At 46.1% G+C, this 27921-nt stretch overlaps 2 protein-coding genes across 4 annotated transcripts in view; one reads left to right on the forward strand and one right to left on the reverse strand.

The window, feature by feature from the left end:
* A2M (alpha-2-macroglobulin) overlaps positions 1 to 24999 on the forward strand; it is a 30927-nt gene extending 5928 nt beyond the window's left edge. The window contains exons 7-36 of the mRNA XM_058800486.1: positions 557 to 641; positions 1400 to 1523; positions 2965 to 3079; positions 3320 to 3429; positions 3928 to 4086; positions 5392 to 5619; positions 5951 to 6014; positions 6498 to 6640; positions 7287 to 7436; positions 8087 to 8257; positions 8883 to 9018; positions 10714 to 10822; positions 11136 to 11364; positions 11629 to 11755; positions 12390 to 12511; positions 13798 to 13849; positions 14339 to 14422; positions 14821 to 14997; positions 15478 to 15562; positions 16741 to 16897; positions 17200 to 17274; positions 17548 to 17713; positions 19891 to 20114; positions 20490 to 20708; positions 21064 to 21191; positions 21541 to 21631; positions 22874 to 22942; positions 23329 to 23431; positions 24011 to 24052; positions 24823 to 24999. Coding sequence (XP_058656469.1) covers positions 557 to 641; positions 1400 to 1523; positions 2965 to 3079; positions 3320 to 3429; positions 3928 to 4086; positions 5392 to 5619; positions 5951 to 6014; positions 6498 to 6640; positions 7287 to 7436; positions 8087 to 8257; positions 8883 to 9018; positions 10714 to 10822; positions 11136 to 11364; positions 11629 to 11755; positions 12390 to 12511; positions 13798 to 13849; positions 14339 to 14422; positions 14821 to 14997; positions 15478 to 15562; positions 16741 to 16897; positions 17200 to 17274; positions 17548 to 17713; positions 19891 to 20114; positions 20490 to 20708; positions 21064 to 21191; positions 21541 to 21631; positions 22874 to 22942; positions 23329 to 23431; positions 24011 to 24052; positions 24823 to 24848 — 3770 coding nt within the window. The 3' untranslated portion in view covers positions 24849 to 24999. The remainder of the gene's footprint in view (positions 1 to 556; positions 642 to 1399; positions 1524 to 2964; positions 3080 to 3319; positions 3430 to 3927; positions 4087 to 5391; positions 5620 to 5950; positions 6015 to 6497; positions 6641 to 7286; positions 7437 to 8086; positions 8258 to 8882; positions 9019 to 10713; positions 10823 to 11135; positions 11365 to 11628; positions 11756 to 12389; positions 12512 to 13797; positions 13850 to 14338; positions 14423 to 14820; positions 14998 to 15477; positions 15563 to 16740; positions 16898 to 17199; positions 17275 to 17547; positions 17714 to 19890; positions 20115 to 20489; positions 20709 to 21063; positions 21192 to 21540; positions 21632 to 22873; positions 22943 to 23328; positions 23432 to 24010; positions 24053 to 24822) is intronic.
* Positions 25000 to 26732: 1733 nt separating this feature from the next.
* LOC131569843 (alpha-2-macroglobulin-like) overlaps positions 26733 to 27921 on the reverse strand; it is a 36793-nt gene continuing 35604 nt past the window's right edge. For all 3 annotated transcript variants that reach the window (XM_058822167.1, XM_058822159.1, XM_058822149.1), the window contains exon 36: positions 26733 to 27859. In XM_058822167.1, the coding sequence (XP_058678150.1) occupies positions 27834 to 27859 (26 nt within the window). In that variant the 3' untranslated portion in view covers positions 26733 to 27833. The remainder of the gene's footprint in view (positions 27860 to 27921) is intronic.

The following is a 27921-nucleotide window of genomic DNA, read 5'->3' on the forward strand; positions in this document are numbered from 1 at the left end:
GAGTCTCAAAGTGCTTTGACCTCTTCCAGTTGCAGACTGTGCTCTGTCCTCTGCCCTGAATGAATCTCTTCCTAGTTCTCCCAAGATGGTCTCCACTTCCCCTCCTGCAACTGGGTGTGGATGAGATACCACCCTGTGATGTATCACTGGAGAAGCCAGGGTGTCTTCCTGTACTTGAACATTGATAAGATCTACATGCTCTAAAAATGCAGACACCAGGCTGCAGTCTGCATATTTGTGGGAAACTTCTACTGATTTTTCTCTCTGTTTTACTGTATCCTGCTGCTGTGGGACTGATAACCCATGTGTTACCTATGAAGCTGCTGAATTTTAATAGCTGGTATAGTAATCTTGTCTTCTTACCTGGCACCATGCTTGGCTGAGGGGTTTTCAATGACTTTAGTGGGATGTGCAGGTGACAGAAGCCTCTGAAATCTGACCCTTTAGATGTAAAAGGTTTTTAGATAATTTGTCAGAACAGCCTCCGAGCACCTTCATGTGTCATTCTGATGTTATTCCCTACCACATAGACTGTTTTCTTTTGGTTCTACTGCAGTGCTGCCAAAATTTGAAGTGACAGTGAAAATGCCCAAGGTGATCAGCATTCTTGATGAGGAGCTGAAGGTGACAGTTTGTGGACTGTGAGTGTAATTCTTTCAAGTTCTGCTTGGTTTCAATGTTTTCTTGAGTTGCTGATGAAAGTTCAGTCGGGAGGCTGAGAGATGAGACTTTATTGTATTTCTCAATCCTTTTGGGGTCCCAGGATCAAGCAGACTATATCTACTGTTAGACAAAAGACAACAGTTACTGTTTGATGCACCTTGTGTGTAACATATAGAAATGTATTTTTTGATCTGTTCTTTTGTGAGAGTGTTTCTTGCATATTTTTTGAGTCATTGAGGATTTCACACCAGCCACAGTGCTAGGGATGAGGACTTTAGTTCAGTTTACCCAGGAATGATGTTTTAGCTGCATCTTCTGCTTGTTATTGTGGAGAGGATACCCTGAGGGATGCAGCTGCCCTCCTTCCCTCAGGCCACCTCACTGGATTCTGCCTTGCAGCGTTCCATACATTTTGTAGGGAGAGTCATGGCTTGGGCTGAAGAGTGAGAGTAAAGACCCAGTGCTCATACATACATAAAACAGTTCTGTCACAATTGGGTGTTTGGGTAGATGCTTGCAACATGTTCTCCAGGATGAGGGGGAATCACAACAAAATCAGCACTAGCGTGTTGTACCAAACTCCTTTCTGCTTTTTATTTCCTATGATGGCCCTGTGTATCCAGGAGGCAGCTCTAGGGAAGATAGCTGGCATCAATGGGGATGAGCCTGTAATTTTTCTACATCCCTGTTACATTCCTAAGGTCTCTGTTTTCCTTTCAATCCTCCCTGCTTGTAGATACACATTTGGGAAGCCTGTTCCCGGCCTCGTGAACTTCCGTGTCTGCCGGAACTATGAGCGTGCATCCATGTTGTGTTATGGTGAAGAGTCTAGAGCAGTCTGTGAGGAGTTCTCTGGACAGGTGAGTCAGGATTACTCTGGTGGGAAGAGTGATTGGAGAAAGCGTTACTGAGCTTGCCTTGTAGGCACAGGCTTGCTCTGAGTACGTACAAACTTAGTGTTAACGTGTGGTGAGGCACTGGCGCAGATTGCCCAGGAATACTGTGGATGCCTCATCCCTGGAAGTGCTCAAGGCCAGGCTGGATGGGGTTTTGAGCAACCTGCTCTGTTGGGAGATGGCCCTTCCTATGGCAGGGGAATTGGTGCTTAGATTGCCTTTAAGCCCCATTCCAGTCAAAACAGACTCTATGATTCTGTGACAATCCATGTATTTTAAGGAAGGCTGAAGGATGAGAGAAGATTGGGTGCAAGATGAAATGTGAAAGGTAAAAATAAGGGGGAAGGTCTGAGCAGTGAGAGCAATGTGTGTAAAGGCTGGAATCTGATGGAGAATTAAGAGATGAAATAACAGAAAAATCAGATGGAGTGTAGAGACTGTAAGAGCAAAGAGAGAAAAGCCATGAGCAATGAGAACGGAGTTGGAGTTGGATTACACTGGAGACAGTGTGTGGGGACAGAAGCTGGTGTTAGAGGAAGGAAAGGAGCAGAAACCAGGAGAGAGACTGATGCATTTTGAGCTAGAGGGAAAGAAATATGGGTTTAGCAGCCGTGGTAAAGACAGACAGAAAAAACCCCCACTTTTTTCACCTTTTAACTGGCAAGAGTGAAACTGAAAGGTGTTTGGAGCACAGACAGATGCAACAATACTGGGTTAATTGGCAGAAGTTGGAGTAATAACTTGTGGAAATATGCCAAGAGAAGAAAGCATATGGATGTTCTTGTGGTCCCTGGGCTCTGCTGCTGCATGAGCCACATGAGTCTACAGCTACCTCTTCCACTAATCGTTTTACAAATGTCAAAAGAAAATATAAATACTGTGGTGCTAACCTCTGTTCTAGGCACTTCTTCTGTGGAGACTTGCCTTGTACATGAGTTTGCTGAAGAGAGGTGGCAAGTTTGGAAATACTTTTCCAGCTGTCATCCTCTTTCTACAAATACACAGGCTTTGGTTTATGTATCACTCATATGGCTTGCACATTTTAAGTTAGCAGCTTTATTTTCCAAAAAACTGATGCCTGACAAACATTTCTTATATGGCACATATTGACTAATTCCTTATGCACTCATACCAAGTGTTGGCAGCTTCAAGCTTCACAAACATACACAAAATTTGTCTAGTTTGCAAACCCTTTTTCCTCTAATCTTGCTGGAATATCTCAAAATGCTTTTTGCCAAGTTATTTATGTCTTTTCTCAGTTTTGATAACAACAACAGAGGTAGATTTTCTGTGAGGTTGTGGGCTTCTCTTTCAGTTCAGAGCAACACACAGTGATGGATTCATTAAGTTGGATAAGCATTGTATAAATGAGAATATAATGGTCTTGTTTGTTTTCCTCCAACAGACAGACATCTATGGCTGCATTTCTGAAGTGGTAAAGACCAAATTATTCCAGCTCAAAAGAAGAGGATATGAGAATAAGCTTCATGTAGAGGCCAAGATTAAAGAGGAGGATACAGGTATGGATCATCTGGATGAAAGAGCCATGTGATGGGCCCAGGAGACACCAGCAGAGGGGCCTGCCCAGTAGGAATGAGGCATAAAAGCAGACTCTCTCTCTTCTGGAACCTTAGAGTTTTCCTGCCTCTAGTCCAGGACTATCAAGCAAAGAGTTTGTCCAGCAAAGGAGGGTTGGGCCGAGAGTAAAAGGAATTCTGGTTAGGCAGAGGCAAATTAGTTCTTCTTGCTTCTTTCTGCAGGAGTAGAGTTGACTGGAACAAGCTTCTCTGAGATCACAACCACCATTAGCAGAGTCACATTTGAGCTTTCAGATACTTACTACAAGCGGGGAGTCCCCTTCTTTGGGCAGGTAGGAAAACCATGAGAATGGAATGCCATGAGTGCCAAGCAATGATGCTGCTGAACCTTCTGGTCAGATCTATGCCCCAGCTCTGCAAGGATGCTGGACCTCAGTGCTGCTGATCCCTGCAGGTCTCCTTTCCTTTGAAAGCTCTCAAACTGGGGAACAGCAGCTCAGAGCACAGCCTTCATTCTATGCTTGTGCTTCTGCCTCTCCAGTCCACTAAAATTCTCCTCCTACAGTCACCTGTTCAATTGGAGGCCCCAGGGGTGTGAGTGCTTGTCATTCTCCACATCCACTCCTCTGACCCAGAGGCAGAGACAAGAACGAGGCAGAGAAAAAGTATTCAGAAAGTTTGCAGCTGTCTCAGAAAGAGATACATGTAAAGTGCTGCTGAGGCTTCCTTGTCTGACACAGGCTCAATGTCTTTACCTTGGTGTTCTACCAGTCTTATTCAGGTGGCAGCCATCCCTCTCCTTCTAAACTGAGCTGGTTTTGCTCCTCCAGGTGAAACTAGTGGATGGGTCTAATGCTCCAATTGCCAATGAAACTGTGAGAATTTCTGTTCAAGGAGGACAGGAACAAAACTATACAACAAACGAAGAGGGCATTGCAGAGTTTGCCCTAAACACTTCCTCATTGGCCTCGGAAAATGTTGGAATTAGGGTAAGTCCTTTGGACAGAGAAGATAATGAAGCCCCCCACAGGGCTGGAGGGGAAGCTCTAAAATTTATACTATATATGCAAAAGTACTTAGATTATTGTTCCTTGTTGTTTGTGTGAACTTGACACCAGTTTGGTGGAAATAGTCATACAGCAGACTGAGGCTGTAGGTCATGATTGCATTTAACTTGTAAATATTTGATTTCTGCTTAGCAATTGCAATACAGTGTTAGAAGGAGCATCAGGAGATCGTAATAGTCCATTCTGCTCCAAGAGATCACCAGCCCTATCTTGTCAAGGGTGGGTCTGTCTCACATCTGCATATCTCAGTTTAATTTAGCATTTCAAGTTGCTAAATACAGGTCCTGTTGGTTTGTGGGAGTTTTTTTTTGTTTGTTTGGTTTTGCTTTGTTTTGGTTTGTTGTGGAATTTGTTTGTCTGAGACAAACAGGTGCTGCTGCGCATCTCTTTGTTAGTGGGAAATGCAATTTGTTGTGTAATGTGCATATTTTGTAATATCACATCCTGGAGTAGGGGAGAATAATTGTGTTTAGAATTATATTTGCTCTACTCCCTACAACTCCCTTGTCACACACTAAAACCCTAAAGAATTTTCCAGAAGTTACTACTAGATAGTTGAAGTTTTCAGATTTTTGTAGGATAAAGAAAAGTCAAGGGTTCCCAAGTAATGAGAAAGATGAAGAAAAAAGGGCATGTGAGACATATCAAATTCTGAATTGCCCTTCTAAATGTGAAAGATCTTCCCCTTGCTCTCATTTTTAAGAGGACCTGAACTCTCTCCTCCTAAACTTCTGTTCAGTTTAAGTTTTGAATTATTAGTTGGAGATTGCCCTTCTTTTTTATAGCATCTGTAGGTTGATCTTGGCACTGTTAATATCTGAACTGAGCAGCACTATCCCTTCTTCAGTGCCAATAATAAGGAAAGAAATGAAAATTTTTGGTTTTTCCCTTTAGACTAACTAGAATATTAGAGAGGGCAATGCATTAGTGTAAAAAGCCCTTAAAGTGACGCTGATAGTAAGCAAAAATCTGATATGATTCAGCCTGTTTGACACAAACTCCAGCTTCTGTGTGAGATCATTCCCAATGATTTGCTAAAGATGCCACCATCCTGTCTTGCACTTTCCAAACTCATGTGTTGGGGTTTGGTTTTTTTTTATTTTGCTGACTTTCGTGTTACTTCAGTACCAAAAAAACACTAAAGCTTTAATATTAGGCCATGAATTTTTGTCTCCGGTTTGGCCACCTGTGTTTAAGGATCTATGTATGTGTTTTCTCCTTTTCCAGGCAGTTCATAAAAACAACATCTTCTGCTATGATCATAAGTGGGTTGTTCCATCTTACGGAGAGCATTATCTCCAACTAAAGCTCTTTTACTCTCCCAGTAATAGCTTCCTCAAAATTGAGCCCAAATCTAAGCCACTAAGCTGTGGCTCCACCACAGACATCTGGGTGCATTATATCCTTACTCCAGCAGCTGTAGGAGAGCAGAAGAAAATCACCTTTTACTACCTGGTAAGTTTGCACCTGCCATACAGTGAGGTTGTCACTGGCAGTTATAGGGGGATTAGAAATAAAAGCTGTGGTTTGTGGCAGCGGTCTTTAAACACTTTCTTGTCATCCTTCACATGTTCTTTAGAAACAAAAAGGAGGGTCTGAGTTGGGAGTAAAAAGTAAGGATGTCCCTGTACCCTCTGGGTGAGCACAGGGATTCTGCTACAGGGAGGCAGAGAGCTGGGCGTGAGCAGCAGACACAGAGCTCCGTTGCTCTCCTTGCAGGGCCCCTCACTTTCAGGTTTGTCTAATGCAAAACCACAATCACAGCAAAGTTTCTCCTTCCATTCAGGTGATGGCCAAGGGAAACATTAAGCAAGGAGGCACTCACATTCTGGATTTGGACCAGGAAAGTGGTGAGTTCCTCTCCCCCACCAAATTTTCACTCTTATGGAGGGCTAGGCAACTGTGGCAGACATACACTCTGCTTCCATGTAAATGCAGGGATTGACATGTGCATGTCCTCTAAGATGTGGGAAAAGTTTGACCTTTATTTTCTCTGCCTTTAGGCTTTTCACAGATTTGCTTTAATCCTCTGTGCCACTATCTTTCTCCTGACACTGCATTTTCTGGGGGTCCAGTGCTTCTCAGAGATACATCTGATAGTCTGTTTTTAGAAGCTGAAGCAAAATTTAGCATACTTGTGCACTGGAAAACAGGCCTTTTTAGTCAGAGAGGGAGACTTACACATCACTGTGAGCAACAATTTATCCCACTTGGATGCCTGGAATTTCATAATGGCTAGGATAAAGTTCAGCATAAAGTCAAACCTAGAATTCTGTCTGCTCCCAGAGAAAGTTTTTTGCACCTTAACTTTTTGCCATTGTTTTGTTTGCTAGACAATGGTATCTTCTCACTACAGTTGTCTGTACAAGCTGATATTGCTCCAGTGGCCCAAGTGCTGGTCTACACCACAGTCTCCAGAAAGGAGGTGATTGCTGATTCAGCCAAGTTCTACACAGAATTATGTTTCGACAATAAGGTTAGTGTCCACTTCCTGAGGGAGCAGCCACAAGACTGCAGTGTGTTCAAGCTCACTTATTTAGATTCAGCCTGGTTAAGCTAATTTCTTTAGGTACACTAACACTGGACAGGCAACATATCAGTTGTTGTAGGCAGCTTCACTGCTTACTGGTTTGTGCTAACCTGGAGGAGATCAACTGCTGGAAAAAAAGTGCTAGCAGGGGCTACACTGATAAAACTCCCTTTAACAACTGGTCAAACTGCTGATCCTGCAGATGCTCCAGGCTAAGAAAAAGAGAACAACAGCAGGGTCTTTGCAAGATGATTTTCTCTCCACATACAGTTTCTGGGTGCAGTACAGTGACTGGTCCTAGTTCAAGGACATGCTCCACTGTCTGATCACATCTAGCCCCTATGTGGGATTGCCTCATCACACTCACAATGACCACAAAACCCACAACCACCTTAAAAACTTTATGAGCGATTGTGATGCTTGAAGTTGCTTGGTGCTGATTCCCCTGACACTGCTGGAAAGGACCAGTAGCCCAGAGGGAAGTGTGCATGGCTATGGGGACCTTGTGAAGTTAGAACTGAATGCACTCAGCTGGAAGGAAAAGTCCTGTGAGGGTAGGGCATCTGTGACATATCCTTTCCTGTGCTTGCAGGTGGACTTGAGCTTCTCCCCTTCGGCAGGCCTGCCTGCCTCGGATGCTCACTTGCAGTTCCAAGCCTCGCCGAACTCCCTCTGTGCTGTGCGCGCTGTGGACAAGAGTGTGCTCCTCATGAAGCCAGAAGCTGACCTGTCACCCACCTCTGTAAGTTCTTGGTCTGTGGAACAAGTCAGAGCCTGCTCGGAGCAAGAGCTGGAGTGGAAGCAGGGGACAGTCCCTCTTGTCAGAACTGGGAGGCTCCCCTGGGCTGCTTCTCATCTTCCTCCAGTGGGCAAAAAGATGAGAACTGGGCAGCAGTTGTTTCTTAGAGGTTTTGTGTGATTTTAGGGATGGCAGTTAGAAAGCCTTTTTAAGGGGCCTGCTTGTTTTGGCCAGACCCAAATGCTGTTATGTGTTTGAGGATAATTTTTCAGTTATTCTCCTCATGCATGGATTAATTTTCTTGGTGTAGCATCTGGAAGTGTCAAAGAGTTTGTTTGCTTTTTGCCAAGCAGAAAATGACAATCCCTGAGTAAGGACAAGGTATTGCAGATGGTTTGGCCAATGTAACTTTTTACATATTTGAGCCAGAATAACCAGAGCAACATGCAGAGCATAAAAAAGAGGCAGTATCTCCAAATTTTGATCCTTTTTTTGATTCCCAAATTCTTATTGCTCTCAGCACAGGGAGGACCATGGCAACGTGTATGTATGAGCTGGTGATGTGATTGTTATGGTGCTTGTATCCAACTCCCTCAGTTGTGTTCATGACAATGGACACTAAAATGCCAAATACTCTCTCTCTTTCTGCCGAGGTGTATGACTTACTTCCAGTGAAGGAATTCCATGGCTATGTCTATGATTCAAGAGTACCCTTGGAGGAGTCCCCATGGAATTGTGTGACTGTGGAGCCAATAGTTCGGGATGGGATCACCTATGTTCCAGAAATGGGGATGAATGAAGAGGACACTTACAGCATCCTAAAGGTATAGCCCCCCTGGCCTGGTTTAGGGTGTGGAGGAAGGTTTGAGAATGCTTAAGTCTTCTTTGGCATCATGAAACTTAGCAAGGGAAGGGTTTCTGCATCTGAATGACCTGGCACTTCTTTTTATCCAGAGGCATATTCAGTGAGGATCATAAGCTTTACTTGTCTTGCCAGATATGCTTCACACTTGGTGGAAAAGGGTTCAGTCTCAAAGTTTTCTTGCAAGAAAAGGTTTGAGGTTGACTTGAAGTGAGATTCTAATTGGAGGTAAATGATCCCATGCCATTATAGTTACCTCAGATAAATCAGTATGTCCTTGAGCTGCATTGTAGCCACAGATATTTCATTCCAGAGAGAAAACTTTATATCTGCTTCCTGGCTAATCCTGACACCTAGGCTGAAATTGGGCTGGAACCAGTGTCCTAGAAAAAGAGCAGATAAATCCTTTGGGCTCTCTGAGCCGCCCAGGCACTCAGACCCAAGGATCAGGGGATCATCTCAAGGTCCAATCCATACACAGTAACAGCTTCTCCATTTTGAGGCGGTAAAATGCCAATGTCAAGTCTGCTGTGTAAATCTCAACAGGATTCAGTAGTAAAAAATTATGTTTGGTTTTTCTCCCATAGGAGATGGGTTTAAAGGTTTTCACGAATACCAACATGAAGAAACCTCGGATTTGCAGCCCGAGGAATCACATCTACGCTGTCCCTGCAGCGAGTCGCCTAGGAGCACCTGCAGCCATGGTTGCAATGAGGTCAAACGGTAAGGGAACTCAATGTTGTTATTGCTTCTGTTCTCAACAGAGATCCTATTTGTGTTTTGGGGTTAATACTTAAACAGGAGCTGGGGCTGTGAATTAAAACCTTGGAAGCAGTCCTGAGCTGATGGGTTCGCAGATTTCAGCTTCTGAATGGGTTGTGTAGATCTCCAGACAGACTTTGGTAACTCTACATAAGAAATCAGCAGAACCACACAGTAAGCAAAGCTTGGCAGAGCAGAGAATATTATCCTGCTGATCCTGTTCATTAGGTTTTTACAGTGTACTTCTATTCCTAGATTATGGCTTACAGAGTCTCCAACACCATTTTCAGGCTGTTCTCATTGACTCAGCCAGTCTTATGTATGGTCAAAACTATGAAGTGGGTGGCAGATTTTTCAGTGATGAGTTGGTAGACTTTGGGAGCTTAGCATTGTAAGACATATATGATAGAAGTCCAGTCTCAAATGGATAAATCCTATTATCCTATTTTTAAGGGCTATATTAATTCTTACACTGTAACAGTTAGGGCAACACAATTGGCCCTATCATCCTTCAGTCTCATATCAAGGAAAATATCTTAGAATTTTTAAGCTTTTCTAGCTGGATAGCTGATTCAAAGAGTTTTTCTTTGGCACTAGAACCTGTGCTTTTGTATGTGTCCAGTTTGAAAACAATTTCAGCTTCTGACAGAAGTTGCTAAGATGGAGGATAGATGCCTTTCAATTATTTTAAACTGAAATAACCACGACTAAGAAGACTGAAATACTACAATAGAAAAACACAAGCAAGCAGCCTGCCACTTTTACCAGGAGCAAAGTAATATAGCTCTGATAGCATCTTTCACCTGTCCCTGAGACCTTCTCAGGCTCTGGAGATGCGTGTTGCACTCTCAGTATGGATAATTGTTGGCTACTCAATTGTTATCCAAATGCAGAAATTCAATTAGCCAAAGTAAAGATGAAAAAAATTAGAATTTCTTTAAGAACTTTTCTTCTTTTTCTGCTCTTGGATACATTTCTCTTTCTGTTTGTGAAAGCCAAGCAAACCAAGTCCCACTCACCCCATCTTTGTTTTCCAGTTATTGAAAAGTAAAGTAAAATGTTTAAACAAATTACATGTCAAACACATAATATTTTATTTGGAAAAAAATTTTTATGTGAAAACTTTGTTTTAATCAAAATAGCTCTTTTTACCCCTCCCGAATTCCAGCTGCTTGTTTTTAGTTTGAGCATTTTCAGCCTAGTTCTTAAGGAGGCCATAGTTTTGACAGGAAGTTGGTAGTCTGAGTCACAATGACCCTACAAAAACCACTTCAACAAGGGATGTTCCATTTCTGGCTGGACTGATTAGGATGGAGAAGACCATCTCATGAAGGCTGTGCCTGAAAGAGAAAAGGCTGCTTGTATGGAAGCCTAAATAGGCTTTTGCTCTAAATATTTTTTTTTTTTAAAGTTGTAAAGTGCTGGCTTCCAAACTTTGAGGTCTGCTGGAGACCAGCAGAAAATAATGGAAGGCTAGCTCTTCTTGCCAATAAGCCTTGTCCCTGAAACTCCACTGCTGTTGGTATCACAGCTCACTACAATCACAAGCATCTGCTTCTGATTGGCACTTTCTCAGATTGAAGCTTGATGTTGATATAGGTCTTGCTTGTTTGGAATTATCAATAGTTGATTTCTTTTTCATCTCTCCACATTCAGACATTGCACCAGAGACAGCTTCTTACCAATTAAGCACTCCTGAAGAGGTGACAGAGACAGTCCGAAAGTATTTCCCAGAAACCTGGATTTGGAGTTTAGTACCTATAAGGTGAGTACCTTGGGCTACCTCATTCCTTTTTAATAAAACTGGGTTTATAACATGAAAACATGAATCCCAAAGTGTTTGTTCTTCACTATTTGCAGAGACTATTTGGCAATCCTTTGAGATGAAATTACTTTCAGCCATTGTTAAGTCTGTCCAAAGAGTGGACTGGAAGATGTAGAGTGGTCCTACAGTAGCAAATGTACTGTGCCCCATCATTCACACAGCAAATACTGTTCAGTGGGCCAAAAGGGGTGCAGGTAGTCACCAAAATGATGTAACATTGATCCCTCTGTCCTTGTTCTCTGTCCGTCACCAGCTCTGAGGGAAAAGCTGATCTAGAAGTGATCATCCCTGACACCATCACTGAGTGGAAAGCCAATGCATTCTGCACTTCAGCAGACACAGGCTTTGGCCTGTCCCCAACAGTGTCCCTCAGAGCCTTCCAGCCCTTCTTTGTGGAGCTCACCATGCCCTACTCTGTGGTGCGTGGGGAGTCCTTCACGCTGAAAGCCACCGTTTTCAACTACCTGCCTGCCTGCATCAGGGTAAGGGAGGTTTAAATTACTCTCTGTAGCTGGGTACCTTCTTGTGCACCCCTTGCCTTTACCTAGCCTTCTTACCTTATCTCTCACTAGCCCTTAGACCCTTTGCCCCAGCTTTTATGTTATTTCTCCTATATAGTCCAAATGCAGAACCCACAACTCCAGTTCCCTGCTCCTTTGCTACTGAAGAAATAGCTGTTTCTATGACTTCCTAGCTCCCTGTTTCTCATGATCACCCTTAATTGCACCTCTCTCTCCAACTGGCAGGTCAGTGTGACTCTGGCTCAGTCTACTCATTTCCTGGCTACTCTGGTGGAAAAGGAGGAAGAATCTCATTGTCTCTGTGAGAATGGAAGGAAAACCGTGGCTTGGCTGGTGACTCCCAAATCTCTAGGTAAAGGTCTCAGGGTTTCCTGAAAACTGCAGGAAGGGTTTCTTTGTGCTGTTCTCCCTGTTCAGTATTTGATATTAGAGCAACACATTTTCCTGGGAAGCACTTCAGTGGCGTGTGACTGATCTGGGGGCAAAGACTGATATTTGGGAAGTAAAGACTGGGGGATTCATAGGGTCCAACTGTGTGTCTGGCATCACATGCAGGACCATCAAGCCTTATAGCCCTTGGACAGCATCTCCTGAGGCCAGAGATATTGCTGACCAGCAGAGATGTTCTGCTAGCTCCATTGCTCACAGAGATTAGGGAGGACATGGGATCTTCACACTTTGTTTTCACCGTTGTTGTGGCAGCAGCTTTGGCGTGCATGCAGGGCAGCATGTGCTGAACAGCAGTGGGACTGGTCACACTCAGCTCTGTGGTGTCCTAGGTTCTGTGAAAGAACCTCCAAAACAGAGTCACCTTTCAATGACAGCACAGCTCATGTAGAGAGCTTGGGTTTTGTGGGAAAGAAGCAGGGCCCAGCTATGACAGAAATCTCCATCCATGAGCCTACAAGGTGAAACTCCTGAACGTAGCAGTGAATCCCATTGCATGGCTCCGCCTGGCAGGGCTGACTGACCCCTGTTTCCTCCAGGGCAGGTGGAGTTCTCAGTGACCACTGAGGCCCTACAGAACCAGCAGCCCTGTGGGAACTACATTGTGGAGACCCCTGAGAAAGGGCGGAAGGACACGGTCATCAGGCAGCTGCTGGTGGAGGTACGTGGGCTGTGGGAAGGGAGGGCTGAGCCTTTGGGAAGGGAGGGCTGAGCCTTTAGCTCACACCGTGGCACAACTGGATGGCATGCTAGATAATCTCATCTAGCTCCCTTTCTTGTTAGGTTGGACCAGATCTTTTGAGATCCCTTCTAACCTGGTCTGGTCTATGATTTTATGGCATCACTATGCATCATGGTAATATGATGGCTTTACATCATCTTTGTACTTTGGCAGGGCTGCATAAAGACTTCAGCATAATAATATGTCTTGTGTCTACTGCTGCAATTAACATTTCCTGTAACTTCTACTGTAACTGCAATCCATCTTCCCTTTAGCTCCCATCTAAGCAGGTCTCCCATCACCTGCTATTTCAATAAACTGTCTTTACAGCCTCTCTCCTTCTTTTGACACACCCCCAGTAAATGTGCCAGTCAGCACATGCTGCCTCTGTGCCTCAGAGTGGCCAAACAAACTGCCTCTTAAGCTGAGTGTTTCGCAATTACACTTTGGTAACAAAGACTGGCACCAGGACAAAGATGAGGGATTCACAAGTACTTATGGAAATTTGATGGCTGTAAAGAAATCCCCTTAAAACTACACATGAAAACATGTTGAAATTTTATAGCTTACCCATTTCCTGTGGCAGGAAGAGTTGCTGATGTGATGTGGAACAGAAGGAAATATTATGTGGCAGTATTGGATAGCCTTTACAGGAAATCATTGGTTTATTATATACTGAGGATGATAATCTGGCAGTGAGGTTCTATGTTCTGAGCTTTCCTCCATATCATAAAACCCCCTAATGTTTGCCCACATGTGCTAGCAGTAGTGTCAACAGATACTACAGTGTACTACATCCTCCATTTCTATTGTTTGCATGCACAATTTTTTCCGCTAAAGCATCTGCAGCATCACAATAAATAGCACTGCAGACTTCTCTTCAGCACAGCCCTCTGTAATGCTGCAGTCCCTTTGTCACAAGGATGTTAAGTGTCTCTCACTGTGTGCTATAGTTGCAGGTCATCCATTTGATGGTCCTCCAGTGTTCTCCTCTCTTTTTCCTGTCGTTCCTCCACATACAACACCAGTCATCTAGGATCACATTTCTTTTATTTGCTTAAATTATTTCAGAGCTCTGTATTTCAGGGAATGTTTGTGACTGTCTCTCCTTCTTCAGTTCCCTTACTTTTCTTTTTACATATCCTGCTGTCCTTGTGAGGATTCCTGTCTGTGTTTCCTGTCTCACTAATTTCTCACCTCTCTTGTTTTCCTTCATCCCATCCAAGCCTGAAGGAGTTGAGAAGGAAACGACCCAGAATTCTGTGCTCTGTGTAAAAGGTAAAGCCCATTCTGCACACTCTCTATTTGTTCCTGTGTGGTTTGAGGGGTGGGATGTTTTAGGCCTGCCTCTACCATATTTCATGTAGTCTGACATTTTTGGGTAGTCAACACATGCCCCATTGGTATGGAGTTTGAGACATAAGACAGAAGAAAGTCCTAAAGAATTGACCCTCCTGCCTAAGCATGGTATGAGCTAGGACAGATTTAGGATGGATGTTTGCATCCCTACTCTCTTTAGTTCTGGCACTGGAGTTACATGTATTCTTGTTTTCTTGCACACTCAGGAGGAAGTTGTAGACCCATGATCTGCAGTGCTTAGAAGTGGCTGGGAGTGGTTTCATGAAGAGATTTTGTTCCAGCCAGGGAAATATGAAGTAACTGAAATCAGGGCATTTCTAATAGGAAGAGTTCCTGTTTTTGCACTGAGACCCCCTCCCCTTCCATTAGCTATTTCTTGCAACTGCACTGAAGCTGTTTCTTTCTCAGGAGTGCCTGTGAAAGAGGAGTTTTCCCTATTGCTACCTGAAAATGTGGTACCAGACTCCGGCAGAGCATATTTCTCAGTGCTGGGTGAGTTAACAGCCTCACAGTAGAACCATGTGCTGTTTCTGACTCATTGTGTTGACCTCCTACCTCACAGCTTTCTCTTGGTTTCTAGCACAGCTCATTCTTGTCTTTAATCTCTTCTGTCCTGAGCACTTGCCCTTCTGTTTGTGCTATTCCTTTTCCTTTTCTGCAAGTCTTTTTGTCTCAGCCTTCCCACATTTCTCTCATTCCCTAACCTTTCTCTCATTTCCCTTTTTTCTTTTTCTCTGATGTTCTGTGTTTTGTTCCAGGATCTTTATCAATCAAGATTATTTTTTGTTCTTCTCTGATATGTCCTGCATCTGTCATTCAGTAGCTTCCCCTGATTCTGATAGCCAGCCCTAAATATTGTTAACATCCCTCTGGTACCTCCTGCTCCTCAGGCGACATCATGGGCACTGCCATGCAGAACCTGCACCAGCTCCTCCAGATGCCCTTTGGCTGTGGGGAGCAGAACATGGTCCTGTTTGCCCCCAACATCTACGTCCTGGACTATCTGAACAAGACAGGGCAGCTGAGTGAGGAGATCAAATCCAAGGCCACTGGATACTTAGTGAGCGGTGAGCTGGGACATGGATTTTGCTTCTGCTTTGGCTTTTGTCTAGATCCTGCCTGGGGTAGATCTGCCAAATGCTGGCCAGATGTTGAAAGAGGTCTTCTCTCATACACAGATGGTCTCTGCTGTATGCCTGAGGGGGCCCTTAGCTGCTTTTTTCTTTATTATTTTGTGTTGCTTAAGCATTACTGTACCTGATGGTTGCAAGCACTTTTCTCATGGGGTGGCAATGCAGTGCAGAGTTGTCACTGTTACAGTTACTCACTCATTGTCATTTATAGGTCCTGTCATCCTTCTGAAGAAAGACAGGTGTTGCTTTTCCTCATTCATGGAGATGGGGATGTAGCAGCACTGACTATTGGTTAGGATAGGACTGACCTATGCCTCTCCCATTTGCTTTTGCTGATGGAGCTATTTTTCTATTTCCCCATCCCTCAGCAGATTCTTTCTTGCATCTGAATCTTGCCTCATCTTTCCATTGCAGGTTATCAGAGGCAGCTGAACTACAAGCACCAAGATGGTTCTTACAGTACCTTTGGACAACGTTATGGCCAGCCAGGGAATACCTGGTGAGATTTCAATGCCACCTATGCATCTCCCCCCAATATGCTCCTCTTTCTCCCCCACACATTTATAATAAATGCTGCCTGACAGTAAATAGGAAATTCTGTTGTAGACCAGCAGGCTTTCCAAGGCTGGTGTGGTCCCTAGGCTGCCTCCTTCTTAATAAATGGGCTACATCAGCCAGCTTATGGGTGAAGTGCTTCCTCCCACCAGTGGCTCCCAGGACCATTACAAACAAAAAGAAAATAGAGATAAACTGGGGAAGAAGGGAGCAGGGATTTAACACCCTGACTGAAGAAGGCTGAAAAGTTGCAGTTGCAGCTCTTCTCGACTAGCATCTGCTGAAAAGTCTGCTGGAAAAGATGGTTCCATATAGAAACATATGAGGAAACACAAGTGGAAAGGTTGATAATCCAAGAACAGTGCTGAATGTTTTTTTTTTTTAACTGTATGCTACTAAGCAAAGACAGGCTGGAGGAGCATGTGTGTTGCCGTTTTGACTTATTGAAAAGTTTTGACTTGCTCCTATATACCATTGTCATGTGTTTTCAATTTCAAGTAAGGATAATAATGGAAGAACTCATCACCCTCAGTTTGCTTTTAGTTTCTGAAATGGTAATTGGCTTTTGACAGCATGTTGGCTTCTTACCACATGCCTGCTTCTTCTCTATAACTGCTTGCAACAACTCTTAACAAAAACTCTTTTAACATGTTCTGCTTTACTTTAAAATTCTAGGAGAGTTCTTAGAAACCCATGAAGCATGGATTTACAGTTTAAGAGTTCTACCAGCAGACCATGAGCTTGCAGGAATTTAATTATTCTTCCTTGTAATTTTGAGTACTTCTCTTATGCATATTTAACTAATTGGCATGCAATTATGGATATTTTTCAAAGAGCTTTTTTCAAAGACAGATGAACTATCATTGTCCTTCAAACTGTAGCCTCAACACAAAAAGATTACAGGGTTTTTTGAGCCAAAACTGAGAGACAAAAATCAAAGTGGAAAGCAATTTTTGGACAGAATTTTTTGAGATGAGGATATAATATACATGCTGTCTGACTAATTGGCCCACAGTTTCCCAGGTCCTCTTGCATATTTCCAGATAGATGAAGTGTGCATGGGCCCTCTCAATTGAAATGGGCAACAGGCCTGCTCAGGCCCTTTCTTTTTCTCACTTTCAGGCTCACAGCCTTTGTCCTCAAGTCCTTTGCCCAGGCCCGGCATCACATCTTCATAGAGGAGAGGCACATCCAGAATGCTTTGCTCTGGCTGTCCTACAAACAGAAGGAGAATGGCTGTTTCCAGAGTTCTGGGACACTCCTGAACAATGCCATGAAGGTAACAAGTCTGTCTGGTTGTTACTTTGTGAGGCTAGAACTTGGCCATAAGTCAGATGGGGCCCATTGAGCTTCTTGAGCACATAGGGAGATGGGATATTCCCATGCCAGTGGCAAATGTTGGGCAGGGAGCCACACACTGTTCTGTATTTATTGGAGGTACCTTCAGGTCAGCTGCAAAAGGAAGGAGGCAAGCTAAAGGACTGCAATGCAGAATAGTGCATTGCTCCTACTGGAGTGGGAGAAAAGACTGAGGCTGTGAAGGTGGGTGGGGTCAGCATCTGCCTTTGTGTTTCCCTGCAGGGTGGAGTGGACAACGAGGCCACGCTGACAGCCTACATCACTATCGCGCTGCTGGAGATTCCCCTGCCCGTGACTGTATGTGTCTGCATCCTAACTTGGGCCACTTGTGCTGTGTCAGTCAACACAGTAGTGACCACAATTTGCTCCAGATTGGAAAAATTACTTGTCTGTTGAGCCCTGTGGTATAACAACTGTCGTATTTGCTATATCTGGGAAACATTGTACCCTACATCTTTCTAGACCTCCTTCCGTCAGTCCCCTCCTGAAAGTTCAGTAGGATGGTGTGCTTTCAGTAAGGCAAAAGCCTCATTTCTTCCACCCTCCTAATCACTGGCTTCCTTTCCCCAGCACTCAGTGGTGCGGAATGCTCTGTTCTGCCTGGAAACAGCAGCAAATCAGAAGGAAAACCATGTGTACACCAAGGCACTGCTGGCATACGCCTTTGCCCTGGCAGGGAACAGGGACCAGCGGAAGGCATTGCTTGACTCACTTGAAAAGGAAGCTGTGAGAAAGGGTGAGTGTTCCTGGTGGGACGTGGCTTTCACCAGCCTTACACCTTCCGTTGGTGTAAGATTGGCGTTTGCTGGTGGGGCAGTGGCTGCAGGCACTGGCCTCTGTGCGTGGGGAAGGGTGCAGGGAGAGGAAAGACTCGTGCAAAGGCATAGCTTTTCTGAGAGGTTCCTCTCAGGGCCCAGTCCTTCTGTGCTCGGAGGGAGCGCACCAGGAAGCACCAGGCACCATTCCCTTGGTGCTGAGCCCTTGGGGGGCTCTGCTCCCATCTCTCCTCAGCCCCCTCCTCTCGCCATGCCAGGCACAGCTTAGCAAAGGCTTAGCAATGCCCAGGGACATTCCTTCCTTCCTTCCTTCCTTCCTTCCTTCCTTCCTTCCTTCCTTCCTTCCTTCCTTCCTTCCTTCCTTCCTTCCTTCCTTCCTTCCTTCCTTCCTTCCTTCCTTCCTTCCTTCCTTCCTTCCTTCCTTCCTTCCTTCCTTCCTTCCTTCCTTCCTTCCTTCCTTCCTTCCTTCCTTCCTTCCTTCCTTCCTTCCTTCCTTCCTTCCTTCCTTCCTTCCTTCCTTCCTTCCTTCCTTCCTTCCTTCCTTCCTTCCTTCCTTCCTTCCTTCCTTCCTTCCTTCCTTCCTTCCTTCCTTCCTTCCTTCCTTCCTTCCTTCCTTCCTTCCTTCCTTCCTTCCTTCCTTCCTTCCTTCCTTCCTTCCTTCCTTCCTTCCTTCCTTCCTTCCTTCCTTCCTTCCTTCCTTCCTTCCTTCCTTCCTTCCTTCCTTCCTTCCTTCCTTCCTTCCTTCCTTCCTTCCTTCCTTCCTTCCTTCCTTCCTTCCTTCCTTCCTTCCTTCCTTCCTTCCTTCCTTCCTTCCTTCCTTCCTTCCTTCCTTCCTTCCTTCCTTCCTTCCTTCCTTCCTTCCTTCCTTCCTTCCTTCCTTCCTTCCTTCCTTCCTTCCTTCCTTCCTTCCTTCCTTCCTTCCTTCCTTCCTTCCTTCCTTCCTTCCTTCCTTCCTTCCTTCCTTCCTTCCTTCCTTCCTTCCTTCCTTCCTTCCTTCCTTCCTTCCTTCCTTCCTTCCTTCCTTCCTTCCTTCCTTCCTTCCTTCCTTCCTTCCTTCCTTCCTTCCTTCCTTCCTTCCTTCCTTCCTTCCTTCCTTCCTTCCTTCCTTCCTTCCTTCCTTCCTTCCTTCCTTCCTTCCTTCCTTCCTTCCTTCCTTCCTTCCTTCCTTCCTTCCTTCCTTCCTTCCTTCCTTCCTTCCTTCCTTCCTTCCTTCCTTCCTTCCTTCCTTCCTTCCTTCCTTCCTTCCTTCCTTCCTTCCTTCCTTCCTTCCTTCCTTCCTTCCTTCCTTCCTTCCTTCCTTCCTTCCTTCCTTCCTTCCTTCCTTCCTTCCTTCCTTCCTTCCTTCCTTCCTTCCTTCCTTCCTTCCTTCCTTCCTTCCTTCCTTCCTTCCTTCCTTCCTTCCTTCCTTCCTTCCTTCCTTCCTTCCTTCCTTCCTTCCTTCCTTCCTTCCTTCCTTCCTTCCTTCCTTCCTTCCTTCCTTCCAGGGCATGGTCTCAACACAGAACAAAGGTGACCTTGCAGAGCACAAGGCATGTCAGTCAGAGGAGAGTTGGGTGTGCTGAGAGACAAAATGAGCATACAGGGCATTTTGGAGGCTGCAGCACAAGTTCTGAGTCATCAGGGAAAATCCTGTAATCCTTCAGAATTATTCTGTTTAACTCAGGCTAGACAGTGTGTTTAATTAAGCTGTGGGGATTGGAACTGTGAAGGGAGTGTACTACACACCTGTTGGCTTCTCCAACTGCAGGTGACTGGGCAAGTGGGGTAAGCCCTTATCACATTCTTTGGGCCATTTGGCCTCAGAGTTTGTCACTGCCTGATCCTGGCATCTCTACTCACAGAGGGAAGGAGTGGCATCCTCCTGAGGTCTCTGGTTCCCTGCAGTGCCCAAGTCCATAAATGTCAACATGAATGTGGAGTCTAGGACAAAGTGGTGTCTAGGCCTGAGGCTCAGCAGTCTCACACTCATTGTAAACCTGCGAAATGTGCAAACCTGACCCTTCCCACATCACCCTGCATGACAGACGCATCGCGGAGGCTCCGTCCTCCCAGCTGGGTCAGGCAGCAGGTCAGGAAGTCCCTTGCAGTATTTACCAGTAACAGCTGCTTGCTGTCTCTCTCCCTGGCTCCTGTGAAGATGGCTCTGTTCACTGGCAGCGGCCTGGCAAGGAGCCCGAGGCTGATCTCCCGTTCCATCGCTACCGAGCTCCCTCTGCGGAAGTGGAGATGACGGCCTACGTGCTCCTGGCCCAGCTCACCTCACAGCCAGCCCCTGCCCAGGAGGAGCTGGTTTCTGCCTCCCTCATTGCAAAGTGGATCAGCAGCCAGCAGAATCCCAATGGAGGCTTCTCCTCCACCCAGGTGAGCTGCTTCCCTCCGGCCACCTCACACATCAAGGTGTCTCAGAAGATGGCACATGTCAGAGAGCCAGGTGGGAGCACAGGAAGTTTTGTCAGGAAGGTGGGAACTGTAGCCCTGCAATGGATCCTTGCAGTACCTCCCATGGCTGCCAGGGTCCTGAGAAGCTGCAGACAAATATGTCAGGTAGTGCCCCTGGCAAGGGAAATCTGTTGAAGCTGCTCTTTCCTTCTGTTTTTTCTTCTTAACACTTTTGGAGAAAGTGAGGATGGAGGGGAGTGTGCCAGCTGGCAGAAAGGGCAGGCTGTAGGAGGACAGGCTACAGGAGGAGAGGCTCATTGCATCCCCTGCTGGGACACTGGGACTCGTCTCTTTCAGGACACAGTGGTGGCTCTCCAAGCCTTGTCCCTGTATGGAGCTGCCACCTATGCCAAGAGCGGGGCAGCTTCCAAAGTGGCCCTGCAATCTGGAGGGGACTTCCAGCAAGACTTCCAAGTGGATCCCAGCAACCGGCTGCTGCTGCAGCGCGTGCCCCTTCCCCAGGTGCCAGGGGAGTACAGCGTGGAGGTGTCTGGTGAAGGATGCGTCTACCTGCAGGTGAGGCTGATGGGCACAGCTGGCATCCTGGAGGGGAGCCCCTGGCCAGCCTGGAGAGGACACAATCATAGGATCATCCAGGCTGGCAAACACCCTGAGATCATCAAATCCTTCCATAGAGGAAGAGGAGAGTAAAGGACAGAGAGAGGGGAGAGGCGGAAGGCTGTGGGTAAAGGGCAGAGGATAGAAAGAGTGGAGGGATGTGGAAGAGAGAGTGGGACTGAAGGAGGGCAGTGTCTGCAGTGTAGGGGAGCTGTGAGAAGTGGGGAGACTGGGGGTGAGAGGGTGCCCTCTCTCCCACGTGGAGCACACACACACTCCAGACACTCACGCAGAGCTGCTGGCTGTCCCCTAGACCAGCCTGAGGTACAACGTGCAGCCCACGCAGGAGGAGGCGCCCTTCCTGCTGCATGTGCACACAGTCCCAGAGGCCTGCGGGGACTCCACGGCTCACAAGGTCTTTGACATTGCCGTAAATGTCAGGTGAGTCTGCGTTCCGGTCTGAGCTTTCCTCTTGAGCCCTGGGAGCTGGGGGAGGCGTGGTTGTGCCCAGGGTGAGGCAGTCTGAGAGTGCAGCACATTCCAGGGAAGGTGGGCAGGGGGCGGCTCTTCTGTGAGGGGAGGCTCTGGAGAAAGGACTTGTCCTGCTGTGTGGGCAGCCCAGGGCTGGGCTAGTGGGAGGCTATGCAGATGACTAGGAGAACCTGGCACAGCTGGAGAGGAAGGTGCTGGACTGCCTGGTCTCAGTGGGCTGCCAAGTGTTATGGAAAAGCTGGAATCATGTCCAGCTCTGAGTTGTTGTGCACTGGATCTTTGTTGCTTGGTTCCTCAGTTACACAGGGGAGCGCAATGTCTCCAACATGGTGATTGTTGATGTGAAGATGCTGTCAGGATTTGTCCCCTTGAAGTCCTCAGTGAGGAAGGTAGGATCTTGTTTGTCATGTGAGCAACATTGAATCATAGAGTCATTATGGTTGAAAAAGTCTCCATGTGCAATCTTCCACCAAATAGAACCAGACCCGCTTATTATCATATCTCAAAGTGCCCTATCTACTCTTTTTTTTAACTTTTCCAGGAATAGTGACTTCACCACTTTCCCAGAAAGCCTCTTCCAATGCCTAATCTCTCTTTCAGTGAAGCTATTTGTCCTAATATTCAACATGAATCTCCCCTCTCAAATCTTGGGGACATTTCCTCTTGTTCTATTACTAATTGTCTGGGAGGAGAGTCTGTTCCTTGCCTCACTGCAACCTCCTTCCAGGGAGTGGTAGAGAGCAATAAGGTTCCCTAGAGCCCCTTTTTCTTCAGACTAAACAATATCATTTCCCTCTGCTGCTCCTCATAAGACTTACATTCCAGTCCCTTTTCCAGGATCATTGTCTTTCTTTGGAGTTGCTCCAAGGTCTGGAGTGAGGGGTCCAAAACTGAGTGTAGAATTCAATGTGCAGCATCACCAATGCTAAATACAAAGGGAAAACATCCACTTTCTTATATTTGAGAGACCATTCAAATGTCTGTAGCAAACGACAAAGCTTCAGCTTGATTTTGTCACTGTCATTTGCACATTTGGCATGTACAGTAGTCTCTTTTCATGCATGGCTTAAGGCCAGCACAAGGGGAGATGACATGATCAGTCTAAGAAAAAATAGAATAAGTAATTTTTTCTTTAGACTGATGATGGGCACTTTTATTTTCACTGTGTCCTAACAGCTCCCCATAAACATTGTCTATGCGTAGTACATTCAAAAATAGTGCTGTTTCCTTTTTCCCTTGGCTGATCTTAAACCATCTTATAACATTGTGACTCTTTAGGAGTCGGGTAACTGTTTGAGATGCTCATTAGATACATGAACTGGAAAATAAAGGCAGTGCACAACTAGCAAGCCAGATGGAATGTATTTTCATTTAATTGTTCCATCACTGTGTTTGGTCCAGTGCTGAGGCTTTTCTGGAGCCAGGTTGTGCTTCTCCAGCCAGCCTGGTGAAGGGAGGGCTGGAGACCATGATACTTGTGTGGCCCACCCAGGAGACAGCTCTGTGCTGCTGGCTGGCTTAGTTCCCTGAGTGCTGCAGTATTTCATCCAGACTACATCCCACCCACAGGGCTGTGCAAGGGGCACAGTTAGACCTCCTTCAGTGCAGTAATATCTTGGTCTTTTCTTCAGCTGGAAGCCCACCCTGTTATTGAGCGCACAGAGCTGAATACCAACCACGTTCTACTATACCTGGAAAAGGTGAGGATAGGGCAGAAACACAGGCATTGGGAAATTTGGCTGTGTAGAGCAAAAAATCTGGACTCAAAACTACCATGCCTCTGCTAAGAATGGGACTGAATAATTTACTGTCTTTTTCTGACTACAAACTTCAAGTTTTTAGACTTAATGCTACTTCTCTCCCATCCCACAGTCAGCATTCTGTCCACCCTGTGCACCAGCAGAGCCTCCCCGAGGGTGGGGAATGGTCCCAGGGTGTGCCCCTGCCCCTCAGCCCACCCTACAGCGCTGTGTCCCCCTGAACACGGGTGGCCAGGGAGAGTGTGGGAGCCTGGCCTCAGTGCAGAGGCACAGGGGAGCCCCTGCAGTGCAGAGCCCCCCTGAGCCTCTTCTGCTTCCCTTCCCAGCTGGGCAGGGAGAGCCTCAGCTTCTCCTTCACGGTGGAGCGGGACATCCCCGTGCGGGGCCTGAAGCCAGCCCAGGTGAAGGTCTATGACTACTACGAGACAGGTGAGTGCCAGCAGTGCCCGTGGCAGCGAGCCTGGGCAGGGCACACGTGGAGGGCCACGGGAGCTCTGGGGACCCGCACTGGAGCTCTGCCCCAGCCTGGCACTGCCACCCCAGCCCTGCCCTGAGCTCTGGGAGGGCAGAGGGACTGGGGCAGAGCCATCCATGCTGGGGGTGCCGTGTTCATTTCTGGCCCTGCAGGGTGGCCTTGCTTGTGCTTGCAGGCAGACCTGCTGCTCCTTGTGCCTCTGCTGTCCTGGCTGCTGTGCCAGGGTGGCAGTGACAGAGCTCTTTGTGCCCACGTCAGCCCAGTGTGCTGGCAGGAGCTGTCTGAGCAGCCCTTGGCTGCAGTGGCAAGGAGACCTGCTGGAGCTGCCTGTGTGGGTGGCTCTGCCTTGCTGCCACTGCCCCAGACAGGGCTGGCACTGGGGCTGCCCCCACTCCAACTGGCATCTCTGGGGGAAACTGGGGATGCTGGTATCAGCCTGCTCTGGGAGTCTGGGAAAAGCATCTCTGTGGCACCATCCCTCTGCCAGCAGTGCCAGGGGTCATGACAGCTCTCCCTTCTCTTCTGTTTTCCAGATGAGTTTGCCACACAGGAATACAGTGCTCCCTGTGCCACAGGTAGGTGCACTCAAACAACTGAGATGTTCCAGCAGGGACTGTTTCAAGTTGTCTTGACCTAGAGTCTTTGTAGATCTTGTGTTTTCTTGGCCTGTGTCTACTCTCAGCATTTTCCTCACTGGGCCTACTGCAGTCCCCATGTCAGTACAGAGACCAAAAGAAACGCTGCCACCCAAATTCTTCTGTAGGATGAGATACAGCTTTCATTTTCCTTCCCTCCAACCTGGGTATTACTGCCTTTGTTTGTACAGTGGCAATTGTCTTTTCCTCTGTGTTAGTGTCACTTTATGCAAATAAGATTTGGGTCTCCCTTGGGATGAAACATCACACTCAGCCGTTTGTGTCTCTGCCCTTTTTAGGGCCACATCTGCTATGCTGCAGACACTGAAAGGTACTGAGGAATTGTCTTCCAACTACCTTGGTGAAATGTTGGTGTTATTCACATCTCTTAAACGAGGACCTTTCAAACTCTTCCTCGGGCTGATTTTGCTTTCTCATGGGAAATGCAGTTGCTGAGAGAGAATGTGTGCTTGGATAGCTCATGTATCTCCAGGACAAATCTGCCTCCCCTCTCTGTAGCAGAGATATTTTGAATGTGTCCAGTCATCCCCATTCTGTTATCTGTCTGCAACTGAGCATTTTTACGTGAAGCAGTTTCTCGGAGTTTAACAGGCTTGGACTCACATAGCCACCAGAACACAGAGACATCCAGGGCTCTGGATACCACTCACCAAAATATTTACGTCACTTTGTTCTTTTCACACCTCCAGTCGAGGCAGAACAAGGAAATTACTGAAGAATGCATCTTGTCGGAGCCTTGCTGTATCAGCTCATGTGTTTCTGCCCCTGGAAGGTCTTGTTAAGGATGGGATATTGAGAAGTTAGAGGAGGACACCTCAAAAGCAAAAACGAAGCAACACTGTAAATAAATTAATTCTTGATTCTCATCAGATGTCTCTGGCCTTGTTTTCTGTTACTGTTATGCTTGTGTCTCTTCCTATCCATGTCATGGCCTGAGATTTCAATCCAGAGCCATCCATGGAAAGGTGGTGTTTGAGAACTCCTCAGGAATACCAGAAGGCAGACAGCTTTCAGTAGCTGGGAGGTTTTTCTCCATACTTGCCAGTTGTTTAAGGGAGAGGACATTGCATCTCATCCATTATGTACTGGAAGTTTGTCACTCTGCCTTTACAGGGGGTGTTTTCTGCAAGGTGATCCTTGGACATGAACCTCTGATCACATATTGCCTTTGCGCTGTGAAATCACTGCTGTGAGGTGCCAGGACACTGTGAACCTGTCCAATCTCATCTTTCACAGCAGCCCAGATAGAAGTGAAGACCTATGGGCTTTCCCATTCTTTCAGGGTCTGCTTGCTTCTAAACAGCTAAAGTGAAGTCAGAGAGGGACTGGGACCTTCAGAGTGTCATTCATAGAAATTTTTAGGTTGGAGAGGGCTTTAAGGTCAAGTTCTACTATTAACCGAGCATTGCCCAGTCCTCTGCTAAACCATGTAGGGTTGCATGGAGTTATTGTGACCCAAGTGTAGTTGTGACTTACCACTTGGCCTAATACCACTGGCCTTGACCCATGGATCCAGCCTGTCCTGATCCCTCTGCAGAGCCCTCCTGCCCTCCAGCAGATCCACACTCCTGCCCAGCTTGGTGTTTCCTTCAAAGGGTGCCCTTGATGCCCTCAGGTCATTGATAAAATAAAGCAGGAGTGGCCCCAACACTGAGCCCACTGGTGACCAGCTGGATTCTGTAGCTCCATTCACCACCTCTCCCTGGGCCTGCCTATCCAGACAGCTTTTTACCCAGCAAACAGTGCACCTGTCTGAGCAACAGGCAGTCAATTTCTCCAGGAAAATACTGTGGAAAATGTGTGAAAGGCTTTACTGAATTCTAGGTAACCTACACTCATGACCTTTCCCTTATCCATTGAGTGGATCACCTTGTCATAGAAGGAGATCAGACTGGTCAAGCCGGACCTGCCTTTCCTAAACCTCTGCTAGCTGGGTCTGATCACCTGGTTCTCCTGTATGTGACACATGATGGCACTCAAGATAATGTTAGGCAAAAATTCAACCAAGAATCACTTGCATTTTTCATAAGAACTTTATCATCTTATCCTCAGTGGAGGTCCGTAGATCTCCTCTGGGTTGTCTGAGTAATTTTATTTTTTTTCTCCTTCACAACTAGGCTTATAGTGCTTCAGCAAATTTCAGTGGGGAGGACCTGGCTTCATATCTCATAATTTGGGCTAAACATTTTTCATGTACATTTTCCAAATGGTTTCTGGATGTCTCACATGGATGCAGAGGCAGTCAGCTTCAGTTCAAGAGGTCATATGGCACCATGTGTGTTTTACTTACATGTTTCTACATGCAGAGGTGCCTTTCACCCTGCCAATGTGGGCTTAAGCAAATACACCTATAGGAGTCCCTCATATAGCTTATTTCACAAATACAGACCCTCCTTTCTCTGGAAAAGCAATTGCCTCATGGTAGAAAAAATAGATGGCTATATTACTTCTAATTCAAAACAAAATGCAATTTAACTGTATATAAATCTTGCTCAGCTGTCACTGAAGCCGGTTCATTCCACACTCCTCTGAATATGAGGTTTCAAAAGGCCTTGAGTGTGTAAACCCCAAACATAACAGAATACAAAGCGACATAATGTTAATATCTAGCAAAATAGATGAAGAATTTTATTTGTTCTCAATGACACTGTTTGTGCAGGTACACTAAACCAAAAATTGGATGAAATAGCCAACTGAGCATACTTTGGATGCACAACATGCCATGATACCTAACAGTTAGCATTTCATGAGAATAAACAGGCATATAAGATTTTTTGCATTCAGAAGTTAAAACCACAATTTCATGAGACAAAGTAAAGAAAGGGGGATCATTCCTGAGGGTGTCTAAGAGGCCTGTAGACATTTCATCAAAGCAGCTATGTGATTTAAATGAATGTACCATTTAAACTAGACATAGGCAAATAGGTTAGTGGCAAATGCCATTAGCTTCTTCTTGGGAATCTTCCAGAAGCAGCACACATGAGATAATGGAAACTTCCACTAGAAGGCTCAATCTTCAACTGGAGACCAAGCCATTGTAAGGCAGCAGCTGAAGGCATGATGCATGCACACATCCCCCCCTGCCCCCCTGGCACTCTCTAATCATTGAAGAGGGCAGACTGTCTCCTCCCACTCTTCTACAAATAAGAAACCATCCCAGGAGGGGTGTCTACAGGGAAGGTCGCAGAGGCTGAATTTCATGTAACATTAGTTGATCTTCCAGGCTGCCTAATGGTGGGAGACATGGACAGGCCTCTGCAGAGACCAATTCAATGGAGGATGTGGTTTGTAAGCCAGGGGAGAGAAGTGGTTCCCAAGAACTACTTATCCTTCTCCACTGATTAGACTCCATCTCAGATGATAAGTTCAGAGAACATAACACAGAGACAGATACATTAGAAAGGCTGACCCCCACTTAGATCATTCTGTCTTCTTTTTTCCCCCCCTCACTTGTTAGCCTTATTTCCCTGCACACAGGCATTGTTAGACGGGTTACTCTTTAACCTAAGAAGCAAGGGAGATTAAAGCTGTGACTGAAAGATGAACAGAAAAAATCAGAACAGGGAACAAATTGTTCAAAAATCATTGGTGAGTACAGTTAATTTATTTGTAAAGTTCACTTTCCATTCCATGCAGGCATTATTAATGTCATGCTGTGGTGGTGGTGAGGCAGGCAGGTTCCAGCATCTGGGAGTGTTCTTCAGTCATTTCTCTGGTCTGCTTCCTCTGCAAGGATGAAAGAAGATGGGAGGGAACAGGAGTCAGAGAGATATGTCCATCTGCTTTCT

This window comes from Ammospiza caudacuta, chromosome 2 (assembly GCF_027887145.1).
Source record: "Ammospiza caudacuta isolate bAmmCau1 chromosome 2, bAmmCau1.pri, whole genome shotgun sequence".
In the NCBI taxonomy this organism is placed as follows: Eukaryota; Metazoa; Chordata; class Aves; order Passeriformes; family Passerellidae; genus Ammospiza; species Ammospiza caudacuta.